At 38.3% G+C, this 27,670-nt stretch overlaps 1 protein-coding gene across 8 annotated transcripts in view; it reads left to right on the top strand.

The window, feature by feature from the left end:
• LOC410320 (whirlin) overlaps positions 1–27,670 on the top strand; it is a 95,647-nt gene that overhangs the window by 17,102 nt on the left and 50,875 nt on the right. For 5 of the 8 annotated variants that reach the window (XM_026443622.1, XM_016914870.2, XM_016914867.2 and 2 more), the window contains exons 2-4: positions 8,959–9,306; positions 9,902–10,248; positions 23,479–23,609. In XM_026443622.1, the coding sequence (XP_026299407.1) occupies positions 8,959–9,306; positions 9,902–10,248; positions 23,479–23,609 (826 nt within the window). Of the gene's footprint in view, positions 1–8,958; positions 9,307–9,901; positions 10,249–13,826; positions 13,839–23,478; positions 23,610–27,670 lie in introns of all 8 variants that reach the window. The other 3 variants (XM_006566324.3, XM_006566323.3, XM_006566325.3) reach the window with 3 other exon arrangements.

Raw genomic sequence — 27,670 nt, 5'->3', positions numbered from 1 at the left:
TTAGGAGTTGTATTTATTAGAATTATTATTTATGAAGAAATATCGGATAAACTGTTTGGAGAGATACGCAGAGAGGAAATATTACGAGGGATTTTCGCTCCAGGACCAATATCCCCGTAATCAGCATACGAAGCGTCTCTCTCCCTCCGCGTCTTAGCAGCATCCATTTTAATCCATCCCACGATGCAGAAGCAGCAGCCGCCTCGGCGTAGTTACGTCTCGTTCAATATTTACAAACGGCAGCTTTATTCCTCCCTCGCCGTCCAACAGTCGGATGCACGCGGGGACACCTGAGCCCCTTTCCATCCACACACACACATATACGTGTGCGCACCTGAGCGCACAGCGAGAGGTCAGGCATGCCCCTTTCCGCGACTTGGCCTGTGAAATATCGCCACTGCAGTCGCCGCAGCGTGCGCTCGTTCTCTTCGAGAAGGGCCGCGCGTCCTGTTGTTGCCGATAGGCAAGGAAAACCTTGCGAGGGGATGCTTCGCCATCGATCGAATGCTTTCCAACGCTTTACGATCCTCTTCGCGCGCTTTACTGCGTGCCCTTTTCTCCTTTCCCGATTCTCCTCTTCTTTTTCCACGTTTATTGTTCTTCTCTCCCTTTGCGTTTTATTCGTTTACTCTCGAGGATCGTAGTTCGTTTCTTCCTCTCGGGAGGAGAAAGGAAGATCGATATAATTTAGTCAAACCCGTTGTTTCTTTTATCGGTGTGTGGGGATGGAGGAGGAGGAGCAAGACTGTGTTTAATTGTAAATCGATGAGGAGAGAGAGAGTTCGTGATGCGAGGATGATTGCTTCTGGCAATGTGATCTCGATGGTCGGGGGTGGATCTGGATTTGATGAGCGGCAAGGTTCTCGTTGAAGCCGAGTAGTTCGATGGAGAGGGGTTTTATGAGAATTTTTCGAAAGAGTTGGGCATAAGTTTGATTCGAACGATTTGATTTTATTCTTTATCTGTTCTACGATCGATAACGAAGGTGTTATTCTCCAGCGAAAGCTGAGTTAATTCTTTTAAGATTTTATTTTATTATTGTTTTAAAAAAAAATTCTCGTGGAAATTAATTTTAAATCATTATTGAAGAACCGAATAGGAGGATAAGCGAGCTTAACTTTTTTTTTTTCTCTAGAATTTTTTAAAGCCTTGTAAAACTTGGAAAAACTTTAACGCGAACAAAATGGAGCAAAGAGCACTCGAGAGGGTTGAACGAAGATTATTATTCGTGGGAGGAAGAGGAGTTAAGTAACTGATCCTGATTTTTTCGCAAACTCTCTCGAATTAAAAAAAAAAAAAAGAAAACTTAATTTTTCAACACAACGGAAAGGATAGGATGTTGCGTTTAAAATTATGAAAAAAGAGAAAAAAACGCTTCGTCGCAATTTCTCTCGCGTCATTCAAGTGATCGTTCACTGTGAAACGACGGAAAAAAAAAAGAAAGAAAAAATATTTGCAAGAAACTCATTCATTAAACAAGTTCGTTAATAAATAGAGGCCCATGATCGATGATGACGTATTCGAAAGGATGACCGGCGAGAGGGCCTGGATGATCGTGTGACTGTGAACGAAGAATTATATTTAGAACGTTCGATAGAGAGAGAGAAGAGTCACCATGCCAGCGAGCTAATCGTTAATTGATGCGCGAAAATTTCAACGAGGCGCGCAACACGATTCTTCTCGCTTCATAATGCTGGACGCGATTCCGCTTAATCCTCTAAGATAATTTCCATGCTCGCCCCGAAAAGATTTCGCTTTCTTTCGTGGCTCGTTGAAACGACACGCTCTCATTAGCGCGTCGATGGAAAAAAAAAAAAAGAAAAAATTCCGCGCAGAAATTTCACTCGAACGAGTTCCACCATTTTTCCGCTCCATTTTGCCTTCTAAATCGTGATGTTTTAAGCGCGTTTTAATTACGAATAGAATATGGAATAACGTTTTTTCACCCATTATATATACATACATATACACACCAGCAAGTTTTTCCTCCGTTGTTTCGTGCAGGGAGAATCTATGATCGATACATCTTCTTTGTTTGTTAATTTGCGAGTCAAATATGAAAATAACGCTTGGTAATCGATCTTTATTCCTGTATTTGTATATCGTGAATGTACGTGAATCGAGGTGACGAATCGTTTTCTTCAATGGACGATTCAGTTTGTTTTTTTCTTTCTTTCTTTTTTCGGGAGATGGAGGGGAAGGGAATGATTGATAGACGACTTTGAAAAATGAGACCTGGTACCCTAAACGCGATATGAAACGCGAACTTCTCAATCGATAAGAAATTTACGCGTATCCGTTTACCATTAAACTAATTTTCAATCGTGAAAGCATAACTCTATAACTTTGTATAACTACGTGGAAAATAAAAATTTTCCACGTATAGATTAAACATTAATAAGAGATATGCTCGCTTTAATCGAGTTTTATTAAAGCAAAGGGAGGGGACACGAAAAATATTTTTCGTATATTGAACATTTCATTAGCATTCATGAATGCAATTAGCCGCCATTAAATATGCAATTTTCGCATAATATATTATGCAATTATTAATTGTTCTCACACGCTGTCTGTCGCATCTTCTTCGAAAGAAGGAAAGGATCGCAAAAATTATTATTCCTTTTAATCAATTATACACGATATTAATCCAAATCATTGTTTCCCAAGGGACTCGAGGGGAATGGAATAGGAAAAAGTGCGTCCCAAGGAATCTAAGGAATCGGTTGAAATTAAAGCGTGTCATTTCCCCCGCGAAATCCTTTCATCCTTTTAACACGATTAAATCGAAAGGGGGTGATTATCTCGAAACAATCGTGCCGGTTGCCCCTTGCACTCTTGGAGGGGCACTATAGCGAGGTATAGCGGCGGTGTTACCGCGGCTCGCCAGTCACGAGAATCGGTGGAAAGAGAGCTGCTGAATGAAGCCGGCTTCAGGGGGTGTTCCTGCAGTATTGATCGCCCCACCCTCGCACCACGGGACACATCCCTCCTTTTTCCTCTATCCTCACCCTCTCCATCGTCCGCTCTAACCCTCTCTCTCTCTCTCTCTCCCTCCTCATTTTACCCTCTTCTTCCCTCACGCGTTACCTCCTTCCTTCTTCCTCTCAAGCTCCACACCTTTTCCATCCACCTGGCCGTTTCATCGTTTTGTCGCCTCTTCTTCTTCCATCCTCCTCTCCCTCTCTCTCTCTTCTCCCTCCACCCTTTTAACAGATACCCCTTCGTATTCTTTCTCCCGAGTTTCTCTCGCTCTTTCCCTCGCTCTGCACTCCACTTAACAACCCCTAGGAACGTCCAGGGGCAACTTCCACCCCGCCCCGACCGACAAGCTAAACCCTCCCCCTCCTCGCTCAGTGTCAAGGTTGGGTCAAGCTGATTCTCGCGGACGAGGACTGGTTTTTTTTTTTTTCGATCGACGTGAATCTCTCTCTCGGCATGAATAAGGCTCGGCATGGGAGCTTATTGGAAACGCGTATTTGGGAAATTGCTCGCGGTTTCCTGGCTATTATATATTGGGGCAGCTTGGGAGAGGGTGGAGGAAAGGAGGGAGGAGGGGGAGGGATGACCGCGGCCTGTTAAGCGGCGCGCACAGGTGTAAGTTGCAACCGCTCGCGGGATTGTTACGCCCTCGCCCTCTGTCGAGCGGTGTTGCGGTGGCCCGGTCGGCCTGTGTTCGGTAATTGTCGGTTTTCATTGAAACCGACCCGTACACTGTGTAGCGTGTACACCCGATTTTAGACGAGTTTGATGCGTTGCACGGGTCACGGGATAACGTTTCTGAAAACGTCGATATTCTCATCCTCTGTGCTGGTAGATAATGTCGAATGTGAAACGAATGTAAATCCGCCAAGTGGTATTAAGAAAAGGAAAATGTTATTCGTTGTAGTTCTTTCGTAGCTCGTTGCAGAGAATGTGAAGGATTTGTATCTAGATCTAGATTTATCGGATACGTCTTAAAAGCAATTTCATTAATTTTATTTCTTTATCATCTATCCGATACGAATCTTTTTCTTAATTCTCGGGGTCGGATTTAATAAGAAACTTAATCAAATAACTCGATTCACAGGAATACGATTGTACACTTGTTGAAACTTTTCATTTTTTGAATTTTCTTTTAACGTTATACAATTTTCAACATTAATAAATTCTTCAAAGGAATTTCAAATAGATTCGTAGATCTTTTCTTTTACACACGATTTACAAATTCTTAATATCCATTATCGAACTCCCCCTATCGAGATAAAAATGAAATAAATTCATAAGGGCGCGTTCTCAAGTCGACCGAGAACTTTCGCTTTCGAAGATCGTCGGATTCGTTAAACCGGTTCCTTCGTTCGATCGGGTGACGAGTTAAAGGCCAGTCGATTGCATCGATCCGTTGGACGACGAAGCACCGGGGTTTGCACAGGTATGCATTTACCGCGAACCGGATGACTCCGAAATTTCTTCCGCCGGTAACAGGAGGCTTCCTAACGCTATTAGAACGTTAGCCGCGCGCCGGTAATGCCGCGGTTGTTCTAGAAAATCGACCTGTCACGGGGTGTCCAACCCTCTCCTCCGCGCCAATCCTCCATTAATATTCCACGCCAGTTTCCTGCTCGATTTCGTTGATCCCTGTTATTTACGATCCGATCGATCGTAGTTCCCTCTCGATACGTCCATCTTACGTCCATCCCCCTCCGCGTTATATTCTGATAAATTGTCGTTGGAGAGGATGCGATTGTATCGAGAGAATTACATTTTTTTCGCCTTTCCTTTCTGATTGATCGCGCACAATATTTTTGGAAAGTAAATTTTGGATTGAAAAACGATCGGTGTGGATGGAATGGAATTTTTCTTTTTCTTTTGGCCATGCTTGAAATTAATCTTGATTCGATATTTTATAAATTAATATTTGAAAGTAAGAAGGATATTTTCCTCAAATTTTCAATTTTATTAATTTCGTTTCGATTTTCATTGTGAAGTGAAATTCTCGACGTTAATTAAAATTTTGATCGATGCTCGAACTCGTCAATTTGCTACAGATGGATTTGAATAAACGGGCGTTCAATATTGCAATCCCGGTCTCGTCGTTAATACACAATATGGATAATACGTTACGTCAATTTCCAAAGTGATTGTAAATCAGTGCATGGTTGCACGCGAGATCTCAAATCGTCGCCAACTTCTTACTTTTGCTTTGACCTCTTGAGGAGCAAGAAAAAGGAATTGCCACCTTTTTCTGCTTATCGTTCGTTGCCAGCCACGAACATTTTTCGCGATCTCGTTCGCTTCGTAATAAAAACTAGTTATCGCGTTATGTACACAATCCTTACCTGTAATTTTCTTTTCAACCGTATTAATCTCGAACAACGGGAAATTACGTTTAATTTAATCGAATAAACGTGGGAACGTATTTTTTATTCGGGTGAGATTAATCTCTCGTTGATATTTGACGAAAAATAAATATTTTTCTGAGTTATAAAAATTTTGAAAGGATTAGCTTTATCGAGAAGGATCGTGTTAAATAACACGTTAGTCGATGCATTAAAAATAATTGTAAAAATTGCGTAGCTATCCCGACTTCGTGTATTGTCACACAATACAGGCAAAAGAATGAATACGCAATTAGAAAAGTGTAAACGGCGATATAAAATGATCGAAAAATATTATGACAGTGTACGCTGATTTATATCATTTGCAAATCATCATCGATCACTTTCATAATTGTTTAATGCCAATTTTAACGTTTTTCGCGCAATAACCGTGAAGCGATGGAGGGAATGTTAATTCAATATTCCGGCGAGCGTCGCATATCGAGAGTTTTGATGTTCTCTGTAATGTATGCCCGTCATAAAATGTGAAACCTAATAGAAATACGAGGATGTATCTTGTAAGAAGAAAAAAAAAAAGAAAAAGGGAGGAAACCTGCGTATAAAATATTCAAATAGAAACATTTAATGCGTTATTATAAAATATTATTCCGACGTGTATTTTCGTGCGATTCGTCGTTGCATCGTTGCAATACACCGAAAACGGTACATTTCGAAATTCGATATCCTCCATTACGTATTCGATCATAAAACACGAGGCGTAATAGAAATAAGGCGATACGTCATAAAAGTTGAAAAAGAAGAGGGAGGAAGACGAATAAAACGAAAACGTGACTCCGGATCGTATTCCTTTTTTTCGTATAATCCTCTTCTTCTATCGCAATTTGAAAAACTCACACATTCCAACATTTCGTTCAATGTTTAACTTTCCACGCGTGAATCCTATCGTATTTGACTTTTGCCCCGGCTAAAAATTTCATCAAAACATCTCCAAGTATTCCTCGTATTTGTTAAAAGAAATTTGTTTAAATTTTGTACACCTATTGTGAAATGATATCCCGTTTAATTTTCGAATCTTTCCCTGGTTGCATAAATAAAGTATCGTGTTTCCATTTAGAAAAATAAAATAACAGATATTCTAATATTCTAATCTAACACGAGACTATAAAATTTGTAGATAGATAAATATTTTAATTACTTAAATTTTAATTATTTCGGGGATATTTCGAATGAGAAAAATACTTGGAGAACGACGAAATTACGAAATATTGAATTTTTCGTCGAAAATACAAAGTTTCTCAAAAAATAACAAACGCGATACTGCCTCTAAACATTCGATTCTCCACGCCAACTAAACATCACACTCTATTTCCCTATTCCACATTTCTTTCTCTCTCACCCCTTTCCTCCCGTATTTTATTCTCCTCTGTTCGCAATTTGTTTCCTTCTCCCCTCTTCTTCCCTTCCACCACGATTATATCGCGTTTCAATGTTCTCGAAACATCGGAAAACTTGCAGGGAACACGTCGACGAAGCTAGAAAGGCTACGTTATTTGACTAAAAGTCGAAACTGTGGGGCGAAAGTTAGCTTGTTCGAGGAAAGCAACTATATACCGGTAGAACTGTATAAGATTGGCCGTGAGGGAGGAAATACAGCGGGGGCGTGTAAATCGCGGCTGACGAGTGGGCGGGTTTGCATGAGGCGTGACGACACGAACAAGAGGGGAAACTTTCAAATTTCTTCCGGCGATAATGGCCGGTTTCCTGGCCGGGATTATGACATCGCCACGCCACGGCAAGTCGCCTCTCCGCCTATACAGTCTCTACAGCGCAGATTTTATCGAGAATGTGATCGTGAACCCGATAAAAACGGAATTTCGAATTCCACCACCGTGGAATTTCGTTAGCCACGGGGTGATACCCCGATCGATCGTAAGGCCGCGGCACACGCTCGCTCGATAAAACGGTTCGTTTCCACGTCGATATCGATCGTTTTGTGCTTGGGTTTCGAGCGTACTCTCGATCTACTTCTTCGTATCCTATGTTTGATATACGAGTCAGTGTAATTGGAAGATAATTAAATGTAGGATTTCGTATATAGCGGATTATTTTATGAACGTTGGAAAATTTTAATCGATCTTTTTCGAATTTTTTTTAGGTTAGGTTAGATTAAGGTAGGATATTATGAGAAAGAATATGTTTCTGTTATTCTGATTTTGTCGATGATATAATTTCGAGCGATAGATTGTGGAATATTGAAATTTGATATACGAGTCAGTGTAATTGGAAGATAATTAAATATAGGGATATTCGTATATAGCGGATTATTTTATGAACGTTGGAAAATTTTAATTGATCTCTTTCGAATTTTTTTTTAGGTTAGGTTAGGTTAAGTTAGGATATTATGAGAAACAATATGTTTCTGTTATTCTGATTTTGTCGATAATATAATTTCGAGTGATAGATTGTGGAATATTGAAATTTGATATACGAGTTAGTATAATTGGAAGATAATTAAATGTAGGATTTCGTATATAGCGGATATTTTATGAACGTTGGAAAATTTTAATCGATCTCTTTCGAATTTCTTTTAGATTAGGTTAGGTTAAATTAGAATATTATGAGAAAGAATATGTTTCTGTTATGTCGATGATATAATTTCGAGCGATAGATTGTGAAATATTGAAATTTGATATACGAGTTAGTGTAATTGGAAGATAATTAAATATAGGGCTTCGTATATAGCGGATATTTTATGAAAATTTTAATCGATCTCTTTCGAATTTTTTTTAGATTAGGTTAGATTAAGTTAGAATATTATGAGAAAGAATATGTTTCTGTTATGTCGATGATATAATTTCGAGCGATAGATTGTGGAATATTGAAAATCTTTGGGAGAAGGGATATCGTAAAAGTTGTTGCACGTGGAAATATTGCGGAATATTTGTTTAAGCGATATTAATCAATGTGTAAATACGAATAAATATAATATTTCTCCGTTTTATGTGTATTCACTGTTGAAAAGAATTTTTTTTTTTATTATTTTTAATAAATTTGTTCATCGATTCGACGATCTCCGCAATGGAAAATAATTTCCAAGTACATAATTTTTCCTCGTAATCATTTTAAAAGCCGTGAATTCAGTTATTGAAAGTGGCAAACCTTTATCGAAAAAGGTATCCGGATCAAAGGATGGAATCGGTTTACCTCGGTATTTTGAATGGAGCAGGATATTTGAATATTACAGCGTGAATTTCTCTACGATCCCCCGGGAATCCTCCGCTAATTTATGACACTCTAGATCGATGCAGTCGCGGGAAATTCAGGTCGTGGCCCTCTTCATCTTTCACGCTTTGATTATTAGCTTTGATTCTCCTCTCCTCTGGTTAATTGTATTTTTCTAATCTCGAATATTTGAATTACACAGATTTCCACGCAAACTCAAATGAAATTCCTTCGATTTCTTACATTATACATTTTTATCTTTTATCTTTAAATTAGCAATTTTAATCATTCAATCTTTCTTTCGTTATTCGCAAAAATGACAAATCAATTTCATCCCTCCCGATTGGATTCTTTTATGCAAAAATTCCACGAAAATTAATTATACAATTTATTCTAATCCATTTCGTTTCTATTGGCTCAGGTCTGACAAAACGGATCCCAAAGGCATGGCCAGCAGCACGGAGGATTACGGGTCGGAATTACAGGAGCTGCAGTGGGGTGGGGGTGGGGGGTCCCACTTCCTGCGTAGCGGTTCCCACTTCCTGAGGAGCGGTACGGGCGGTTGTTACGAGGCCGAGGATTTGGAGCCGACGAGCAGGCACCATGGCAGCCAGCACAGGGGATATTACAGCCCTCCCGGCACGAGTTACACGATCGTCGAGAGGCCGCCGAGTGCCCCTCACCACCATTCGTCCCACACCACCCCGTACAGGCATAGGGGGCACGCCACGCCAGGATCTGGCGCCATCTCACCTGAGCAGGTGCTCAGGTAAGCATCCCTCCTTTCCTTTCCTTGTTAACTTTCTCGTGAAGATCTTTACGTATCGTTATAACGTTTGTAACAGAGAAGAACGAAATTGTATCTTCAAAGAAATATCGTATTGAATCAGTAATTGTAGTAAAATATCGAATCCATAAGGGATAGTTTATCATTGGAGGTTTATCATAATTGAGATTGAAAAATTTTGTAGCAATATTGTTTCATCATGTTGAGAACGTGGATATCGATGGAATATTCGAACAACTAAGGGAAATTCGTTGATCAATCCGAGCAACTTAGAAATTCATTGAATAAGTTCGATCATTCCGTTTAATTATAAGATGCACGAGCTCGATTAATTTTAAATCCGAAGCAATTTTTACGAAATACTTTACGATGAATCGAATCAAATAGTTGAATTCAATATTCAACATGCATAAGAATAAGAATATCCCAGAAATATGCTCAACATTTCGAAAGCCTGATTAAGTTCTTGATTTCGAATTCTTTGAGAATTACGCCACGATAAAAATAAAGAAAGCTGCGAGTGGATGCTTTCTTTGAAAAGAAAAAAAAGAAAAAGAAAATGAAATTTCTTCGTCAGACTTTTCGGGAACGGTGTCTCGGAGCGTCGACAGGGTGACAGAAGGACACCGGCCTCCTCGCCCGCGAGCGTTGCCGCGGTGAGAAGCACCCCATCCTCGACGTCCCAGCAGCAGCAGCAATCCCAGCAGTCGCAGCAGTCGCAGCCGAACCCGGCCAATCCCCCGACCTCGCCGAGCTCCCAGCCCCTCAGCCTTCAGGAACTCACCGTAAGGACAATCACCATGACGAGAGATCCACCGGACTCTCATGGCTTTGGGATCTGCGTGAAGGGTGGCAAGGACGCAGGTGAGATCCGAAGTACCTTCAGGCTACCCCCATCGCCGTACTTCGCGCCTCAAGATCGAGGTATCTTCCGAAAACTGTGACTTTCATTGCCGTTCGTTGCTCGCCGTTCGTTGCTCGCAGCCGTGGTGCTCGATTCTCATCGAATTGCGATTCGTAAAGCGAGATTCTTATATTTGTCTCTATTTTTTCCGTCTCGTTCTTAATTTTTTGGACTGTATTTTGTACTTTTATTCGGTTTCTTTATTTCGATTGTAACGATACATGAATTAGTATCATATGGATTAGTAATACGATGTATGATTCTATAAATAATTAAGTAATTGATTAATAATAACGTAGTTATAAAATTAGAGTTCGTTTATTATCGAGATTTTGAAAACTTGCAAAACTTTTTAAATCGTTGTCGTTTGAATTCATTTCTATATGAATCTCTCGATATAACAAGTAAAAATATGTTTCTTCTGTAAGAAGAATTCTTGAATCATTGATTTTTTCGAAGAGTTAAGATTACGAAACGAAATCGCAATCGATATTTTCACACCACGACGCGATCTTCTCTATCGTGTATTTCTATAAGCAGATTCAGCCCTTGTCTCGCTGGCAATAGCGTCACCGACACCCTGTGCTTCCTGTGCTTCAGCACAGCTGTCTTTCATTCTCACCGTCTTCCCATTCTCGTGACGAATCCTTCCATCAAACGAAACAATTCCGCATGTTATACACAGGAAAGCAGTAAAAACTTTTACGATGATATTAAACTCAAGTTTTTTTTTCTTTTTTTTTTTTTAAAATCGAAATTGGAATAATATTTTTATCTCGACGAACATTGTCTGTTAAAAAAAAAAAATAAAGCTTTCTTTATTATTTTTATCAACGAGCAACGGTATTGAATGAATTTTTTAATTTCTTTAAATTTTTTCCAAATTCTAGAATGCGAGAAGGAAAATAATTTAAGAAGATATAATATTTTAGAGATAAATTGTCGATACGGAATCGTTGAATAGATTCGGCGGAGACCGAATTGTTTTCGTTTCGAATTCGTTCGGAAGGTTATCGTCGCTAGAACGGGAACCGAAAGGCAGGGAATGGTGGGGAGAAAACATGTTTACGATCATTAAATGTCGTTTCCATTCCAGTTACGGCCTCCGGTGCGAAAGGACGTATTACATTCGGATCGCGTTTCGCCTCGATTTTTTCCCCTTCTTCGTCTCTCATCGTCTCGTTGTTTTTTTTTATCATTGTGCGGGAAGAAAGTCACCATTCGATCGATGACCACTTACGAAAAAACGAAAAAGAAGAAAGGGATAATAATTGAATTTATCGCGATTTTTTCCCTCTAATTATTTATTATTTTTTTCTCTCTCTTTTTACGACGTTGGTTTTATAATCTATGCTCTGGAGCTCTCTGGAAAACGAAACGTCGAAGAAAAGAGAAATATATCGACTGTTCTTTCTTTCTATTATTAATACAAAGTTTTAAATCATTTACGTAATTACAATTTAAAAAGTGCTCCGCCTACACTTTTCTTTACGAATTAACAATTCTATTCCATGAAGCTTTCAAAAAAATCGGTCGATCCAACACGAATCACGATCGATATACGAATACAATAGACGGACAATCGAAGGAATCGTTGTTCGATTAATAAAAAAAACGCGCATATTGGGGGAGGGTGGAGTAGAGATTCGTGGCGCGAATATCCCCTTTTTCGGTGTAATTAGCGATACCGACTAATTGACCATCTCGCGTTTAATGACGCGCCTCTAATTGCCTCCGATCCTCGCGTATATTTTTCTTCCGTGTTGCTTTTTCCGCCGTGGAAAAACGGATTAAACACGGACGTATATAATCGCGCGTGGTGTATCAATTCGATCGAATCGTTTCGTATTTTCTCGCTCCTCCCGAGAATTTGTATTGAAAGTTACGAAAAGAAAGTCGTGGAAAGAAATATCGATTAAAAAAGTGTTTGCTCTGCGATTTTATGTAAACCAATGCGGTGAATAATGTATGTAATGAAATACGTTGGATTGATTTTAGAAATTGCTTTATTTAACGTGAATTTAAATAATAATTTGTGATAAATAAGTTTCGATCGAGTATATGTTTTATGTTATACGAATTTTTACGTTTCACGGATATATTAATAGTACGAACGTGTTTTGAATATTATACAATTCTCGAGAGGAGGTTTAAAAGTTTAAAAATAACTCGTTAAATAGCAATTGTATCGAGAAATTTTCAGTAATTCGGGGGAAAGAGTTTTATGCTTAGAATTTTTTTCGCATCATTATCCGCTTTGTTTATCGTGTTTTTATATCGAGCGGTTGTTTACCAAAAGTTAAGATAGGCAAACAACCAGAGCAATTTATTGTTGAGCCGATGAAGGGGATGGTTTCGTTTCGTCGGTATCGAGTTACTTGAAAAATTATTATTGGTTTTCACAAAGCTTCATGGATAGACGGAAAAATAAAAGAGAGAGAGAATTTCTGAATTTTTCGATTAATTTCCTTTCTGATCTTTTGTACGTGTACAGTAATATTATCCTAATTTCCTAAATTAAAAACTCTCTCTTAAAATATGTAAGAATTGAAAGTTAAATTTGCAAAAGATATAAAATATTTTTTTATAAATAATATGAAAAATCTCAAAGAAAATTACTAAAGAAACAACGTTCTATTATCGAGTAAATAAGGAGTAAGAAAGGAGGAACAGTCATTACAACGGGAAGAAAAAAAAAAGAAAATAAAAATAAAAGGAAAGAAAAACACACAGGATCGAGTGTGGAACGAGTTGGAATTCAAAGTTGGATCGAAAAGAACGTACGGGATGGCTTGGTTTTCCAGAGAGGTTCCTTGCTCGAAAGATAAATAGAAATGTCCCTGTCCGGGATCCACGTTCCGCGGATGCCGGGATGCGCATCCTCGACATGGTCGGGGTCCGGTTTCACGGTTTCGAGTCTCGTAAAATTCACGCTTGATCATGGTATACCGCACACGCACCGTCAACGATCGCTTCATGCTTGATCCTCGTCGAGATCTCGGGCGTGAAACCTTTTCTCTCCTCCTTTTCTCTCGCTCCCCTCTTCGCGAACGTGGAGACGCGACGCGCGCGGATCTTGTGAAATCATCGTGGATCCCGGACGGGGGGGGGGACTGCGCCCTAAAGCCGGAAACGAGGCTGCCTCGTTTCTTTGCTTCTTCGAAAAATTTTCTTCGAAATTTTAATCCCAAAGTTATTGGACATTTCGCGGTGAATTTTTTAGTAAATAGAGAATAAATTTTCAACGGTTCTTTTTTTTTTTTTTTAATAATGAATATTGAATTTGGAAATTTCGAAATCGATTCTTAAATCGTAAATTTTACCGAATTTTTTTTCTTCCAGAGGAGGATTTATTATATATATATACGAGACAGTTTTTTTTTGTAATTATTATTTGGACATTCTGAATGGAAGATTAAAAAGAGAAATAGAAACGAAAATCGAAAGATGGAAAAAAGAATTGGGATCCGGATCGAAATGATCGATGGTTAATTTTCGAAGAGACAAGCACGAAGCCTTGGCGTCGTTTCGGGCCGGTCGAAATCGAAATAAGCCAACTGGCGGTGTGTCTTTCTTGTTTTCTGTTTCGCTGTACCAGAAGCTCAGTCAGGTAACTCATCAACCATATGAACCGAAAGGCAGAGAGAATGTAAGGAAAAGAAAAGAAGAAGAAAATGAACGAAAGAGCGAGTGAAAGAGAAACGGATCGAAAGAAGAGAGAAAGAGAAACATTAGCATTACAACCCTTCCAAAGAAAAAGAAAAAAAAAAAAGAAAAGAATAGTCACAGGAAGATTGAAACGGCACGAAATTTCGAAAATTTACGAATTTGTTTATTTTTCTTTTTTTTTTTTTATCTCGTCCCTTAATTTCCATAACACATTAAAATTTAATACATTCACGAGTCTGTAATCCACCGAGCCAAGCGAAATTTCGCCGACGACGGCGCGAGAGATTCTAATTTAATAAAGAACGTAACTCTGATATATTAACGCGTGCACGATAACGACGGATACACCAAGTCGGTGAACATTGCAGAGGAGGTTTTATCGTTTATTCCAGGGACGTCGTTAACGCGAGAAAAAGACCAGATCTGAGAGAGAGAGAGAGAAAGAGAATGCAGGAAAAAAATTTCGAAACACCGATATAAATTACATTAAGCACGATTAAAGGCATCAACTTGTGCCTTTATCCGGTAATTTTTCTTTTTTTTTTTTTTTTAATATATTTTCTTTCTCTTCTCTCGTTTCGAATGAGAATGGTTGACGATTTATATCCTCGTGGGTCGATGATCGTTAATCGATGTGATTTATATCTTCGCTCGATCGGTAACGCACGCAAGTATAGATGGGAAGATGTTCGATTCGATTGTGGCCGCGAGATGATAAGTTTGTTTTTTAACCCTTGAAGGGTTACGTATTTAGATACGTCTTTGACCTTAGTTTTCGAGAGTATAGCCAAGGTTTAATCGAAACTTTTTTCGAGACGTTGAATCGGTACTTGGAGGATTAATCGAACTTCGTATACAATCTTCAACGTATCATTTATCGTGATCGAACGATTTGTCATGTCTTCATTCGATCCTCGTTTTTAAACGTCTCCGACCTTTCGCCTTATCAATCACACGAAGATGCACTTAGGTCTTGAATTATAGTTTAAGACAGTTTGATGGATGTGGAAAGGTTGCGTGAGAAATAGAATAAAAACGTAATTTTTTTCTCTCGTCTTTTTCTTTTCTAAATCGTCTTAAAGGAAAGGAAAATATAAACTTTGCTCGCTTCAGTTTCAAATAAATAATAAGTAATCGCGATTTACAGACCATCTCGATATAAAATCATTCATCGTCGTATTTCTCTTTGCTTATTTCTTTGCGGTCTGTATATTTCAAAACGAGGGAGGCAGAAATAGGTTTAGAAAATAAAAAGGTTCGAGGATATTATCGTTCTTTAATCGAATTCGAAATTTCTTTCTCTGTTTTAAAAATAGCATTTTCCTCGTTACGACGTTTGGAAAAATATTATTCCATTTCTCGAATCTTTTTCTATAGAACTTCTTATGTTAAATTGTTTAAAATTTAGGAAATTTTATCGTGGAGAAGAATCAACATTTCTTTCGAGTTTTCTCTCATATTTCTGTTTTCTTTTTGTTTCGAAAAGGCAAAGGATTAATCGTCAACCAGTATCGATAATGTCAGACGGCCATTTGACGTCGAATGGAGATTAACTTTTCGTGAAATGAAAACATTTCGGTATCGAATTTTAAATAACAAAATTTTCCAATTCTCTTTTTTTTTTATTGGTGAATTTTATAAAAATTTTGCCTACTCTAATTACAACGAATAAATAGATAAGATAAAAACAAACTATTTCTCATATATTTCGTTTGGTTCGTTAAATTTTTCAAGACAAATAAATTAACTTCAAATCCGTAACATTCTTTCAAAAGATACAGAAACGAATTTATTCAATTTCGATCTGGCACAATTGCGCTACAATTCAAGTTTCGCGATCAACCGATGTAAAATAAATACTTTTGCTTCGCTCCAGATACGAGTTTAAGGATCGTAAACGATCGAGCGAGGAGAGGATCGAAACGATCGAATTGCGACTCGTTTCGCGGAGATCGTTTCGAAGACACTCGACCAAGTCACGTAGGCCATTACGGATTTTCCTGTATCGTACCGAATTTCGTGCCCGTTCCAATCTCCTCGTGATTCTCCAGTATTCATATTCACATTTTTCATACACACATATATAGAAACACGCATACTCACTCATACTTGAGTAACGATCGATGTCGCATGAAATGTGTAATGCGCAGATCGGCCGAGCTTGGAGGGCGATCAGCAAGAGAAAGGAAGCCAATGATGAAACGTTGGAGAGATCAGAATTTTTCTCTTTTTTCTTTCTTTCTTTCTTTTTTTTTTTTTTTTTAACGAAAGATACTTTTTTTTTTTTTCTATCGAGATCCTTTGTCGATTCTCGATCGCGCGTGCAATCGTCAAAGCAACGTTTTATAACGGATGCTCGTACGCGGAGACTGAAATTTTTTATATGATTGCAGGGGATGCGGAGAGAGAAAGAGAGATTGAAGATGAAACTCTCGACCTCTCTTTTCTTTTTTTTCGCAATCCGTTTGAGGAATTTTTTTCCAGTAATTATTTAATAAAGTTGATCCATTTTTTTTCTTCGAATATTTTGTTCGTTTTCGTAGAATTTTCTACGAAGATGATAGTCAAAGAAAATTCAAAAGGGACTAATCACAATCTTCTTTACGCTTTCCTTCGAATCCAGTAAAAAATTCCTCGAGTTCTCTCAACGTTACAGCAAAGAATCATCTCATCTTTGCATATTTTTCGTAACGCAAACAGTCCAATCTTATTCGAAATTGTTTCTTTCGTGCTTCTTTCCTCTCTCTTTTATATACCCACGAAAAATTTCTCTAATATTCCGCGCGGCTCTCAACGCTGTTTCCCCGTTTTTTTTCGTAATCTTCGCAACACGACCGATTTATCTTTCCTTTAATGCGAATATATATATATATATTTTTTACAAAGCGTCACGATAATCGTGCAAATGGCTGGATCGTTAAGAAAGAAACAGGTGTCCCACCGAGCATCGGAATGCATCTGTCCGATTGTCGTCCTCGTTTCTTCCAGAAACGTTTCGATCGCCGATTTCACCGTTTGCCGCGAGTGCACTCGCTTCTTTTGGTATTATCGAGAGTTCCCCCGTCGTGCGAGCGAGCGTGATAAGGATAGATTAGCCTGGAAAACGTGAAATTCCTCTCGATCCACGGATGGCTCGAAGGATCGAATCGAGTAAAGAAGACGAGTAGCTGTATCCTATAAAATTTGGAATCGTTATAAAGTCGGATAAAGAATTTCACGAAGAGGAGGACGATTAAAGAATAAAGATGATCGAGGAAAAGAATCAATCGAGTAGAGTATCAGTATTTTTTGGAAATTACAGAAATATATGGATGGAACGTGTAAATTTTTTTTAGAATTTTTCCAAGCATAAAGGAGAAACGTTCAATGTTTTTGAATTAAAAAAAAAAAAGAAGAAATTCAATTAAAAGCGACAAACAGATTCGCTCTTCGTTTCCTTGAAATAGTTAAGCGTCCGTGACATGGATTATTTCCCCGATACGTTGAATTTGTTTCCTTTTTTTCTTTATTATTATTATTATTATTATCATTTTGAAAAGATACAAAAGAGAGAGAGAGAGAGAGAGAGGAAAAAATTCGAGGACACGGAGAAGCGCGAGAGTTAAGAAACATCGAGTGGTTTACGCGGAGAACGGAGGAAACTTTGCTGGCTACGTTTATTAGTTTAACTTGCGTGGGACGAGTTTATGCAACTAGGACGAGTCGTATCTTTTGTTCCGTGCACAAAAAAAAAAAAAAAAGAGAAGTCTCGAATGTTATAACAAGCTTTATCTTCTTACTCGGCCTCGGTTTTTGTCCACCTCTTGCTGACATTAGCTCGCTATTTTCCACGCTTTAAACGCGACTCCTCTTCCTCTCTCTCTTTTTTCTTTTTTTATATCAAGAAATTTCAGTCCTCTCGCTTCGAGCATCGAAACGAAGATCACCGAAGATCGATGAAATTCTACATTTTATCTCCTCTAGTTTCTTTTTCATCCAAAGAAAAAAAAGAGAAGAATTGGTTTAAAATTCGAACGAACGAAGAGAAATATAGTTCGTTCATCGGGAGAAATAATTTTTCCAGGATGAAAATTCCGTAGATTCGCGTTATGGAATGTTTCATAAAAGACAGGATCCTTTCTCTGGCTGGCTTCGTTCTTCCGACGATGAGTCGTCGGGATCTCGCAATTAATGGTAACCGAGAAATTCCTCTAGGCTTAGCACGCCGGTGTTTCGTTGCATGACAGTGTATGATGTATAGTTTGTGAATTTATAGAAGAAAACGTAAGCGCACCAACTTATATACCGATGTGTCTCTTGTATACGTACACGTACACACACGTACACATGCACACACACGTGATTTACATTACATCCTCGCGGACGGGAGGCTAGAAGGCGAATACTGAAGTGTTAAAGGGAGCCCATTTAAGGTAGTCGAGAATGAATAAGAGTAATTCAAAGGTTAATTTGAACTCGTGAACAAGATTTAAATTAAACATCTTTTGATAAGGTGTTTAAAATATTCGGGGAAAGAGGATGTAGAGAAAGAAAAATTGGACGGAATATAATTTCTTTGGATACCGTTGGATGATAAATCAGTAAATGCCAAGATTATTAAAATATACGAATACGAAATTGAAATTAAACTTTAATTTTTTCGATCATCAAATATTAACAATCAAAATAAGAATAGTTTTCTGAGAAGAGAATTATACTACAAATCGATATTCCTTGCCATCGAATCACAGAATATCGAATATTACAAGAAAAGGAGTTAAAACAAAGGGAGGAAAATTACAAAGAGAGCAAGAAAATAAGAAGAGAAATTAGAACCGTGATATTTGCACGAAATCCTTGGATCATCGACGTCCTTGAAAGAAACAGGGAAGGGGAAAGGGCGATTTCTGGAGGGTGGAAATCTGTTCTTAAATGGGCTCGAGGAAAGGAGTTTTTTCTTTTCTTTTTTTTTTTTTATTAAGCGACAATCCAAGTTCGCCACGCGAGCATCACGTAACGAGCTCATTGTTCCCCTTATCTCTTTTATCAGCCTGATTAATCCTTGCTCCCCGGGGCCTGTCGATGTGAAAAGGGATCAATTACCAATAGGACAGGACTCTTGCGGCCTCGAAATAACCTTCTCCTTCTCTCTCGACCTCCATCTTGTCCAAATTGTCAAATTTCTCTTTCTTGTTTTTAACGCTAGAATTAACTACTTGTAAAATATTTTTAAATGTCTATATCGCACATCGTTTTTCCCTTAAATAATATTAGGGAACATTATTTATTTCAAGGAATATATAATTTTATGTAAGAGCAAATCGATTCTATCAGCAAGAAGAGTAGAGGATGTGAGATTCTTCTCTCTTTTAGACTTAGAATTATGTAGTTTAATAAATGTATAGAAAAAGATCGATTTGCTTGTCTCAATTATATTCTTGAAATAAAATTATTTCAAAGCTTTTTCAGGAAAAGAAGTAGAGTAGATGTTTGACGTCTTAAAATTATATTCTCATCCGATTAAGATCAAAATTGGTTGAGTTAATAATTTATTCAAAATTTGAGACACTGTTCGAACGAAGACAGATTTCGACAGATTTGGTTAATTCTATCGTTTAATACTTCTCTTGTTCGCGTTGAACAGCTCGTTATCGATTGTATCTGCTCTCCTTTGAATAATGTGACCGCGTTTGTTCCGTTGTCGCGGACAAATATCTGGAGAATTAAGTATTCATGGTGCTCCTTGCTTTGCAAGTATAATATCCTTTTCCAGTTATATTTTATAATATATTTTATTCCTTCTTTCGCGGCACGATGAGCCGAATACTATTCCAAACACGAATTGGGTTGAATTTCATAATTCGAACAGATTTGAACAGATATCTCTCCTCGTTTCTCCTCGATTCTTCTCCTTCTCTTCCTCCTTTCCTCCCTCTTTAATTTATCCTTTATTTAAACGATTTAAACGAAAGTCTCGCCTCGTTGTTCCAGGGAGGAGATGGAATTAGATTCACGGGCGTAGATCGCGATTCTAGATGCCGGTTAATGAGCTAATTAACACGGTCTTGCGCGGCGTTCAATTAAAACGATACGAAAGATAGTGTAAAAGCTTGCCTCAGTTTGATCGCTATTAAGTTGAAGCTAATTTGTGTAATGTATTATGCATCGGAATGTATATATATATATTTATATACATATGTATGTATATGTACGTATATATATATATATATACGTGGCGTAGAACCTCATCAACCATGGTATACCGTTACGTGAAACTTGTGCCTAATTAGTTCGGGCTAACGAGGATCGCATTTTTATACGGTTCCCGATCCTCTGGAACAAGGGGAAACTTTACTCCGTGATTAATTATTCCGATCCTCGACGTCAGATCGTTTCGATACGTTGTTACGTATCATTCGTTGAACGTTTTCGATCAAAATTTGTCCGAGCAGATGGACTCGATCGAATTTTTAATCGAATAAAAAATTATAAAATAAGGGAATTTAGAACGGAATTAAAGAACAGAATTCATCCCCTGGTATCGAATCATCGGTTTTTTTTATTTGTTTCGAGGGTCAAAACGAAGTTTCAAGTTTCGTGACAAAATTTTTAATTTCAATTCTCGAAACTTTGGTTCGTTGAAATTCGTATATTTTTCCTATATTCTCGTTTCTCGTTTCAGCAGCGTAACGAAACGAGTGAGGAACACCATGAAAACGAAAGGTCAATCGAAAGAGCGATTCGTCATAGAAAAACGGATTCCTAGATTTGACTCGGTAACAGATTCACTCAGATCGAAAGAGAAACATTGTGGAACGAAAGAAAAAATCGTCCCCCTTTAACACGTTCGATCGCATCTAATCAATAAAAAGATTTGCACGAAAAATATTAGCTGGAAAAAAGCGTGCAGCAAAAATTCACCACGAAAACTTGCAATCACATTTCAACATTTAATCCCAGCTCCGTATATATTTTTCTGCGGAAATAATTTTTAAACACCGCCCATCGATCTTCTCGTCTCGTGCACGCAGAAAAGATACGTAAGAAATGGAATATCTTCCACGAAATTGGCGGGCCAGGATGGAAAGAGAGAGAGAGAGAGAGAGAGCAAGGAGCGATAGCAATCTCTTTTCTCATTTCCCTTTTTCCACGTTCGTCGACTCTTCCACCCACTCGTTTAGATTACACCCGATTCTTATCGCGCGTATTTCCGCAGAAAAATCGTTTTGCATGCCCTCCCTTCCATCACGTTGCGCGCGCGAGACGCAACACAGAGAGAACCGCACACACGCACCGGCACGGAATCGTAATCACTGTTTTTTTTCTCGAACAGTTTCACTTGTTGTGCATCCGCATTTTACTGCTCCCTCGTTCCTGTTTTTTTTTTCTTCTTCTTCTCCTCCTCCTCCCCCTTCCCCGTTTCCTCCACGTGTATTCTTTGTCCCTTCCATTTTTTTCTGCGCTTTCTCTACGATTCCATTATGTTACGTTTCCACCCCATTTTACGACACGAGAAACCCAACCCCTTGGCGTTTCTACCCATGGCGTTTCCACGAAAAACACGGAGGTATTCGACGCGTGATAAAGTTATACAACGTCCATAAGTCATGTATTTGGGGACGAATGAATATTGTAATGGATTACATTTGTGGATATTGCATTGTTCGCAGACAATGGTCCTCCTCAATGGATTACATTATTAAATTTTGACCAAGTTTGATCGCCAACGTAATATCAACTTGAGAAATTTGTAGAATTTAGAGAAGTAGAGAGAGAAATAGAAAGAAAGAGAGAAAGAGAGAGATCTGGTTTAGAGAAATTTGAAAAATGATGGAGAATTTTGAAACAGTGAAAATTTTAATCATTTAATAAGGCATTATCGTTAATAGAGAAGTTACATAAGAGAGCAGACCAGATGGATCAACTAGAATTAAACTAGATTAAATCTGTTCTATATTACAGAGTTATCCAACAAACAATTCGCTATAGAAACCGTTTTAACATTGGTATATATATCTTTTATTAAAACGATAGAAAGTTGATCGCTCAAATAACTCTCTCATTACCAAATTAAATTTCCTTATCTTCATTTAACTGCGAACGATGTTAAATATTTCACTTTTGTCTCTCGACAAAGGATTCACAATTTTTCCAAAACGTTTGCAATTCTGTCTAATATTACAACTTTACTTTTAATCTGATCTTATAATAACTTAACAATTTTTCCAGAATTTTTGGAGAACGAATTTCGAAGAGTAACTCACGGGAGCGTTTAAAAAATTATCAAGCCGAGCAAATGACTTATGGACAGCGCTGTAACTCCTAACGTTGGCGAAGGAAAAAGAAAAAAATGGGAGCTTTGCGCCGTCACGTTTTACGAACGGTCCACCCACTTGAATTCTAATGGATCAATTTCCACTTAGCGCGATTTATACAATCCCGAAAGCGGTTCGTGATACGGCCACCTCTCGAGGAGATTATGCCTACGTTTTCTGCGATTAAAATGCTTCCATTCCCCCTCCCTTTCTCGAGATTTTTGTCGATTTCGATCCTCGAGAAGCCGTTTCGTTAATTACCTCCCCCTTTCGCTCGTGTATTATTCGAAGGAACACTAGAATTTTGAAGAACACTTTTTAGAAAACACCGTGCACAAGCCGTGTGTGTATTTGCTTTATTCTTATTGTTATCTCGATAATACGGCGGTTAAATAAGCGGAAAGGTTTCGAATTTGTTTGGAATTGTTGATAGATCGCGACCCAGTTTCGGATAGTTTATTTTGTTTCGAGTTTCGTTGCAACGCACAGAGAGTTTCGATTATTATAATTGCAATTCGATATTAACTCGGCTAATTGATAGTTCTGTTAATCGTTCGGTTTACGTAACTCGGATGAATTTGAATTGGCAAAAGTGGGCACGCGTTAAATTCCGAATTCGATATGTTATTTACGAGTATTGCAGTGTGGAGATTATAGGAAGCAAAGAGAAATTATATTTCGTAATAACGCTCGCACGAGGATATTATTCAAAAGTTAGGTGTAGATTAACTTGGCTCGATCATGGTTAAAAATAGTACAACATCTTTTTAACAAAAAAATTGGAGGAGAAACAGGTTGGACGTGTTCGACCATTTATGAAAGAATTTTTTACGCTCGGGAATATTAATATTAAAATGTCTGGAAATCAACGCATGAATCAAAGATAAAGTAGAAATATTTCGGTAGAACAAAATTTATACGGTGATTATTTCCCAATTTTTTTTGAAATATTAAAAAAGATCTTCAAAATTCGATATTCCTTCCATGATCTCTTGACTCAAAATATTTTCGGGAGGAAAAAAGAGAGGGGGAGTTTGGTCAATCGAAGAAGATTAAATTTCTATCCATTCTCCCGGGGCGAAAGATAATTTATTTAAGTGCTCCCATTTTTCACGCGCCATCGCGTGTCGTCTCTCGCGGAATCGAATCCCCCTCCGTGGTACAACATTTTTGGAAGGAAAAAGTTGGAAAGGATCCGCCCTGGGTGGAAGGTTTTAGCTAGCACTGGTCGCGGGCCAGTCGCCAGGCAGCTTCCGCCCTGATGGAAAGTCTGTGAATTGTTCTCAGGGGTGGGTGTCTACATTTCGAGGGTGGAGGAGGGTTCGGTGGCCGAACGTGCTGGACTCAGGCCAGGAGACACCATCTTGGAGGTGAACGGCACACCCTTCCGGGCGGTGACCCACGAGGAGGCCCTCAAAGTGAGTTTCTACTTTCATTTTCCGAATCAGAAACATTTCCTCTCTCGTATCACGCAATCAGCATTGCAATTCCAATTCTATCGTGAATACGAAGTTCTTTTTTTTTCTTCTTCTCTTCTCGAAAATATTCATTTATGCGAAGAGATTTGTTTCTGTTTCAATTTTATACATTTTCGCTTATTTGTATTATTTGTTTTTAAGTTAAGGAATTATTTTTGGAGTCAGTTTGGACATTTTATTATTGAAAAGATTTTTTGATAATTATTTTAAGAAGAAATATTGAATCATTTTAGATAGTTTTTTCAATAATTAAACTTGAATTTTTTCATAATTTTTGAAAGCCTAATTAAGTTTCTCTATTATCAGTTTTCTTTTCTGAATTCAAATCAGTGTAATTCCTTGGAAGAAGGGAAATTCTGCTTTTATTGGTCGCACGTAAAAATTATTACAGTGAAATCGTCAGTGAATCAATAGGCAGCAACCCAATCGAATGTCGAACCGTTCAATTTTCGAATGTTTCTCTAAACACGTTTCGTTGGCTACGTGCCTGATCACAGTTAAAAATCAGTATTAAATCATGCTGGCCATTGGCGCGCAATCGATCGTGCTCGTTTTGTATTTATGAGTGACCTTAAGAGCCACCCCATCGATCGCAAATACCAGCCAGGCTCTCAGCTAGATTATATGGGGTGGGGCAAACGATTTCCTTCGATAAGTGTTATCTGACGAACGTTTCGAGCGCTTCTCTATTTTAAATCAATTCCATTTCCCTCCCCTTTTCCTCCATCTGTCCGACATATCGGTATTAAACTTTTCCAAATATCCTCTTAGAAATTATCGATCGTTTCGCGAATTTCTTTTATATCTTTTTCTTTTTTCCTTTTTTTTTTTTATAATTCAGACAAAAATTTAATTAAAATTCCTAAGAGAATATTTAACGAAAGAAGCTTATATATATGTATTTTAATATTAAGCTACCCAATTATGTCTCAAGATTTTCAACTCTCATCCTCCCATTTTTTTAATAAACTTTTAATTTCACAGTTCGCGATGAAAAAGAAATCTGGGAAGGAAAGGAACCGGGAGCAGATATTTATTTTTCGCTAGAATTATTCGTAAAAAAAAAAAAAAAAGAAAAATTAGTAAATAAGAATAAAAAAAGTTATCTCGAAGGAAAAACCGTTCCTCGTTATTCTTTAAAAGTTCGTTTCGATCGATAAGAGAAAGTGTTTCCGACTGATTGTATATCTTTGATCTCCGTTCTCGATTATTCGGAGGGCTCTCTCTCTCGTCACTTGTCAAGCTTCCTCCATACTTTCTCATTCAATAAAGTTCTCTTTTAATTCGCACAATTTCGAGCCTCATTGCCACGAGTCGAAAGAAGGATCGATTCTTTCAAAATTATCGTCCCTCCCCAACCCGAAGATGGACGTGGCTGGATTTTGAAGAGAGAGGGAAAAAATTTCTCCCAAGATACTGGTCTCGCGTTATTTAATTTAACTTGGAAGCGAGATTACGGAGGCTGGATCGCGCCGGGTTATAGCAAAACTTTCAACAATATTATCGTGTTTTATAAAAGAGGGTTGGTTAACGGTTGCCTCGAGCGTTGCCTCGAAATATCCTTTGAACGATTTATATCGTAATTTTCGATATAACTCTTGTAGTAATAATAACAATAATAATAAAAAGAATAAAACGTTCGTTGATAAAAGTTTCTATGGTACAAACTCGATGAGAGATTATAAAAAGAGGAAATAATGGAAAGAAATACGCGGGAGAAAATTTGTAAAAGATCCCTTTGCAAAATCATTGTATATCATCTTGATACTTACTCGGATTCCCGACCTCTATGAGAAATAACAATGGAACCTTAAATTCTTAGAGGAGAAAATATCTCCTAAAATTTACGTTGAGGGATACAGAAAATCGCGGAACTATCTTTGTGTCTTAAGAAGACAGGAAGAATTTCGAAAGAAATACTCTCATCCATGGGAAAAAACTATATCTATTTAATATTAATTTAATTTAAGCATAATAAATTAAAGAAATATTCGTACGCCAAAAAACCAAAGTGAATCGACTAAATCGAGAGATAATCGAGGTGGAATGTTCCCTGAAAAAAGAAAGAGAAAAATAGAGAAAAAGAAGAAAGAAAAGGAAGAAGAGAGGGCTTCGATCGATGGCTTTGTTGGATGGACCACGAGGTCTTTTCGGCCGTCGATCGTCGAGGCCTGAAAATTGCGCGGCGTGGAGCATGAAAAAATGGCGGAAAGGAGGGGGGCGAGGGGGGGGGGATGGATGATGACTATCGACTAGCTAGGATGGAAAGAAGCGTCGCTCGGAGCCACGCCACGAGTAATCTCTGGTGTAAACGTTTCTGATGGGTATCTCTGGGGATCCGGTGGCTCGTCATACTCTCATAGTAGCTCGGGAGTTTCTAGACAAAAGCACCGTCGACAATGGGCCATCAGGGTATCAGACTGGTTCGGTGAAGAGGCACGTAGCTCGGTGAAAAACCGCCTCGAAATTTTCGAATACACGTATCCTTCTTCTTCCTCCTCTTCTTCTTCTTATCCTCCTTCTTTTTTATTCTTCTTCTTCTTCTTCTTCTTCGCTATCGATGCTTTAGACACGCTCTCTCGATACTTGGAAACAATAAAAATAATATATTCGACCCTGTTTCAGGGTTACAGGCATCTTGATGATGGAGAGGTTGAAGTGGAGGATTATGCATTCAGATTACTTTGTACATAACACGGTTGTGTTCGATATTTCATCGATAGGAATTTAACGAGGCGTCGTAATGTCTCTTTTTTTTTTTATTTCGGTGCCAAGCTTTCCATTTCTTTGTTCTCGTAATGGAATCGCGTTTATTTATATCTCCTCGTAATATCTCCACTTTTCATCCTTATTCGATACCAAAGTTCAATATCGAATTCAAGTTAGGTTGATTGGCGTGTAATATTACCCGGTCGAATTTACTCGGATTTAAAAATTAGAATTTATCCAACAACTAACAATACGTTGTTCTAAATATATTCTATATTCTGAACGCTTCTCCAAAACAAGCGGGAAGAACTGTTTCATCTCATCCCTAAAACTCAAAACTGTTTCAGATTCACTCTTGGAGAGAGATATCGGTGTCACCCCCTCCCCCCTCTGTTAAGAAGTTATTGTATTTCTGAAAAGTTAGAGAAATTCAATCTCCCCGGAGAGATGAGAGCCGGTGATTCTGCTTGCACCGTTCTTTCCACCCTTGGAAACTCGGTGTTTTATATCGAATCGGATGGCGTACGTACACACAAAGAAAAGAAATCGAGTAGAATAAACACGATTTCGCGCGACGCAGAGGGATAAATCCGCGGTTGAAGAAAAATCTCAAGGGTTTCTCCCTTGCAATTTAGTTGGAATCGCGATCTCTTTCTCTCTTTTTCTCGAGTTAAACTGGCTCCAATCTATGAAAGATCCTCTGTGTAAGCGGTCCGTTCGTTCCGAATAGGAAGGCAAGGAATTTGTCCGTCGACGTGGAATTCTCGACGTGGAAAAGCTGTACGAAGGAGGAATAAATGGCGCAATCGAAGGGGGATTTGTTAATTAATGGGGTGGCGCGACCTTGACCCGGGTGACTACTACAGGAAATTGGAGGAGCCGCGGATTCCTGAATGATCACGATAGGTCAAACGGTTGACCCAGTTCGACAATCCACGGATTAAGTTTCCGGTGTGCCCGTACCGACTCGTGCTGGATAACAGTGTCACCTGTAATCAAAACGAAATTTTCTTGATCCAAGGTCCAGCTCCAATTTCCTACTGGATTCGTTACTACTCCTTGTTATTACTCAGACATTGCTTTGCGTGAGAATGTATCATCTTTGAAATTTAAATATTTCCTCCTGCATTTTTATTCTTGTAGAATAGAATCTCGTTAGAAAGATTATTCCCTGGAATTGGAGGAAAAGTAAAGAATTATTGTCATTAACTATAGATTATATAACTAAAAGTTCGTTTTATTTCACGATTCTTATCTCTCTTTTGACAAGGTGCTACAAATATTAATCAACT

This window comes from Apis mellifera, linkage group LG11 (genome assembly GCF_003254395.2).
Source record: "Apis mellifera strain DH4 linkage group LG11, Amel_HAv3.1, whole genome shotgun sequence".
Taxonomy (NCBI): Eukaryota; Metazoa; Arthropoda; class Insecta; order Hymenoptera; family Apidae; genus Apis; species Apis mellifera.
Note: the sequence above shows the minus strand (reverse complement) of the source record. Positions and strands in the feature narration are given on the sequence as shown.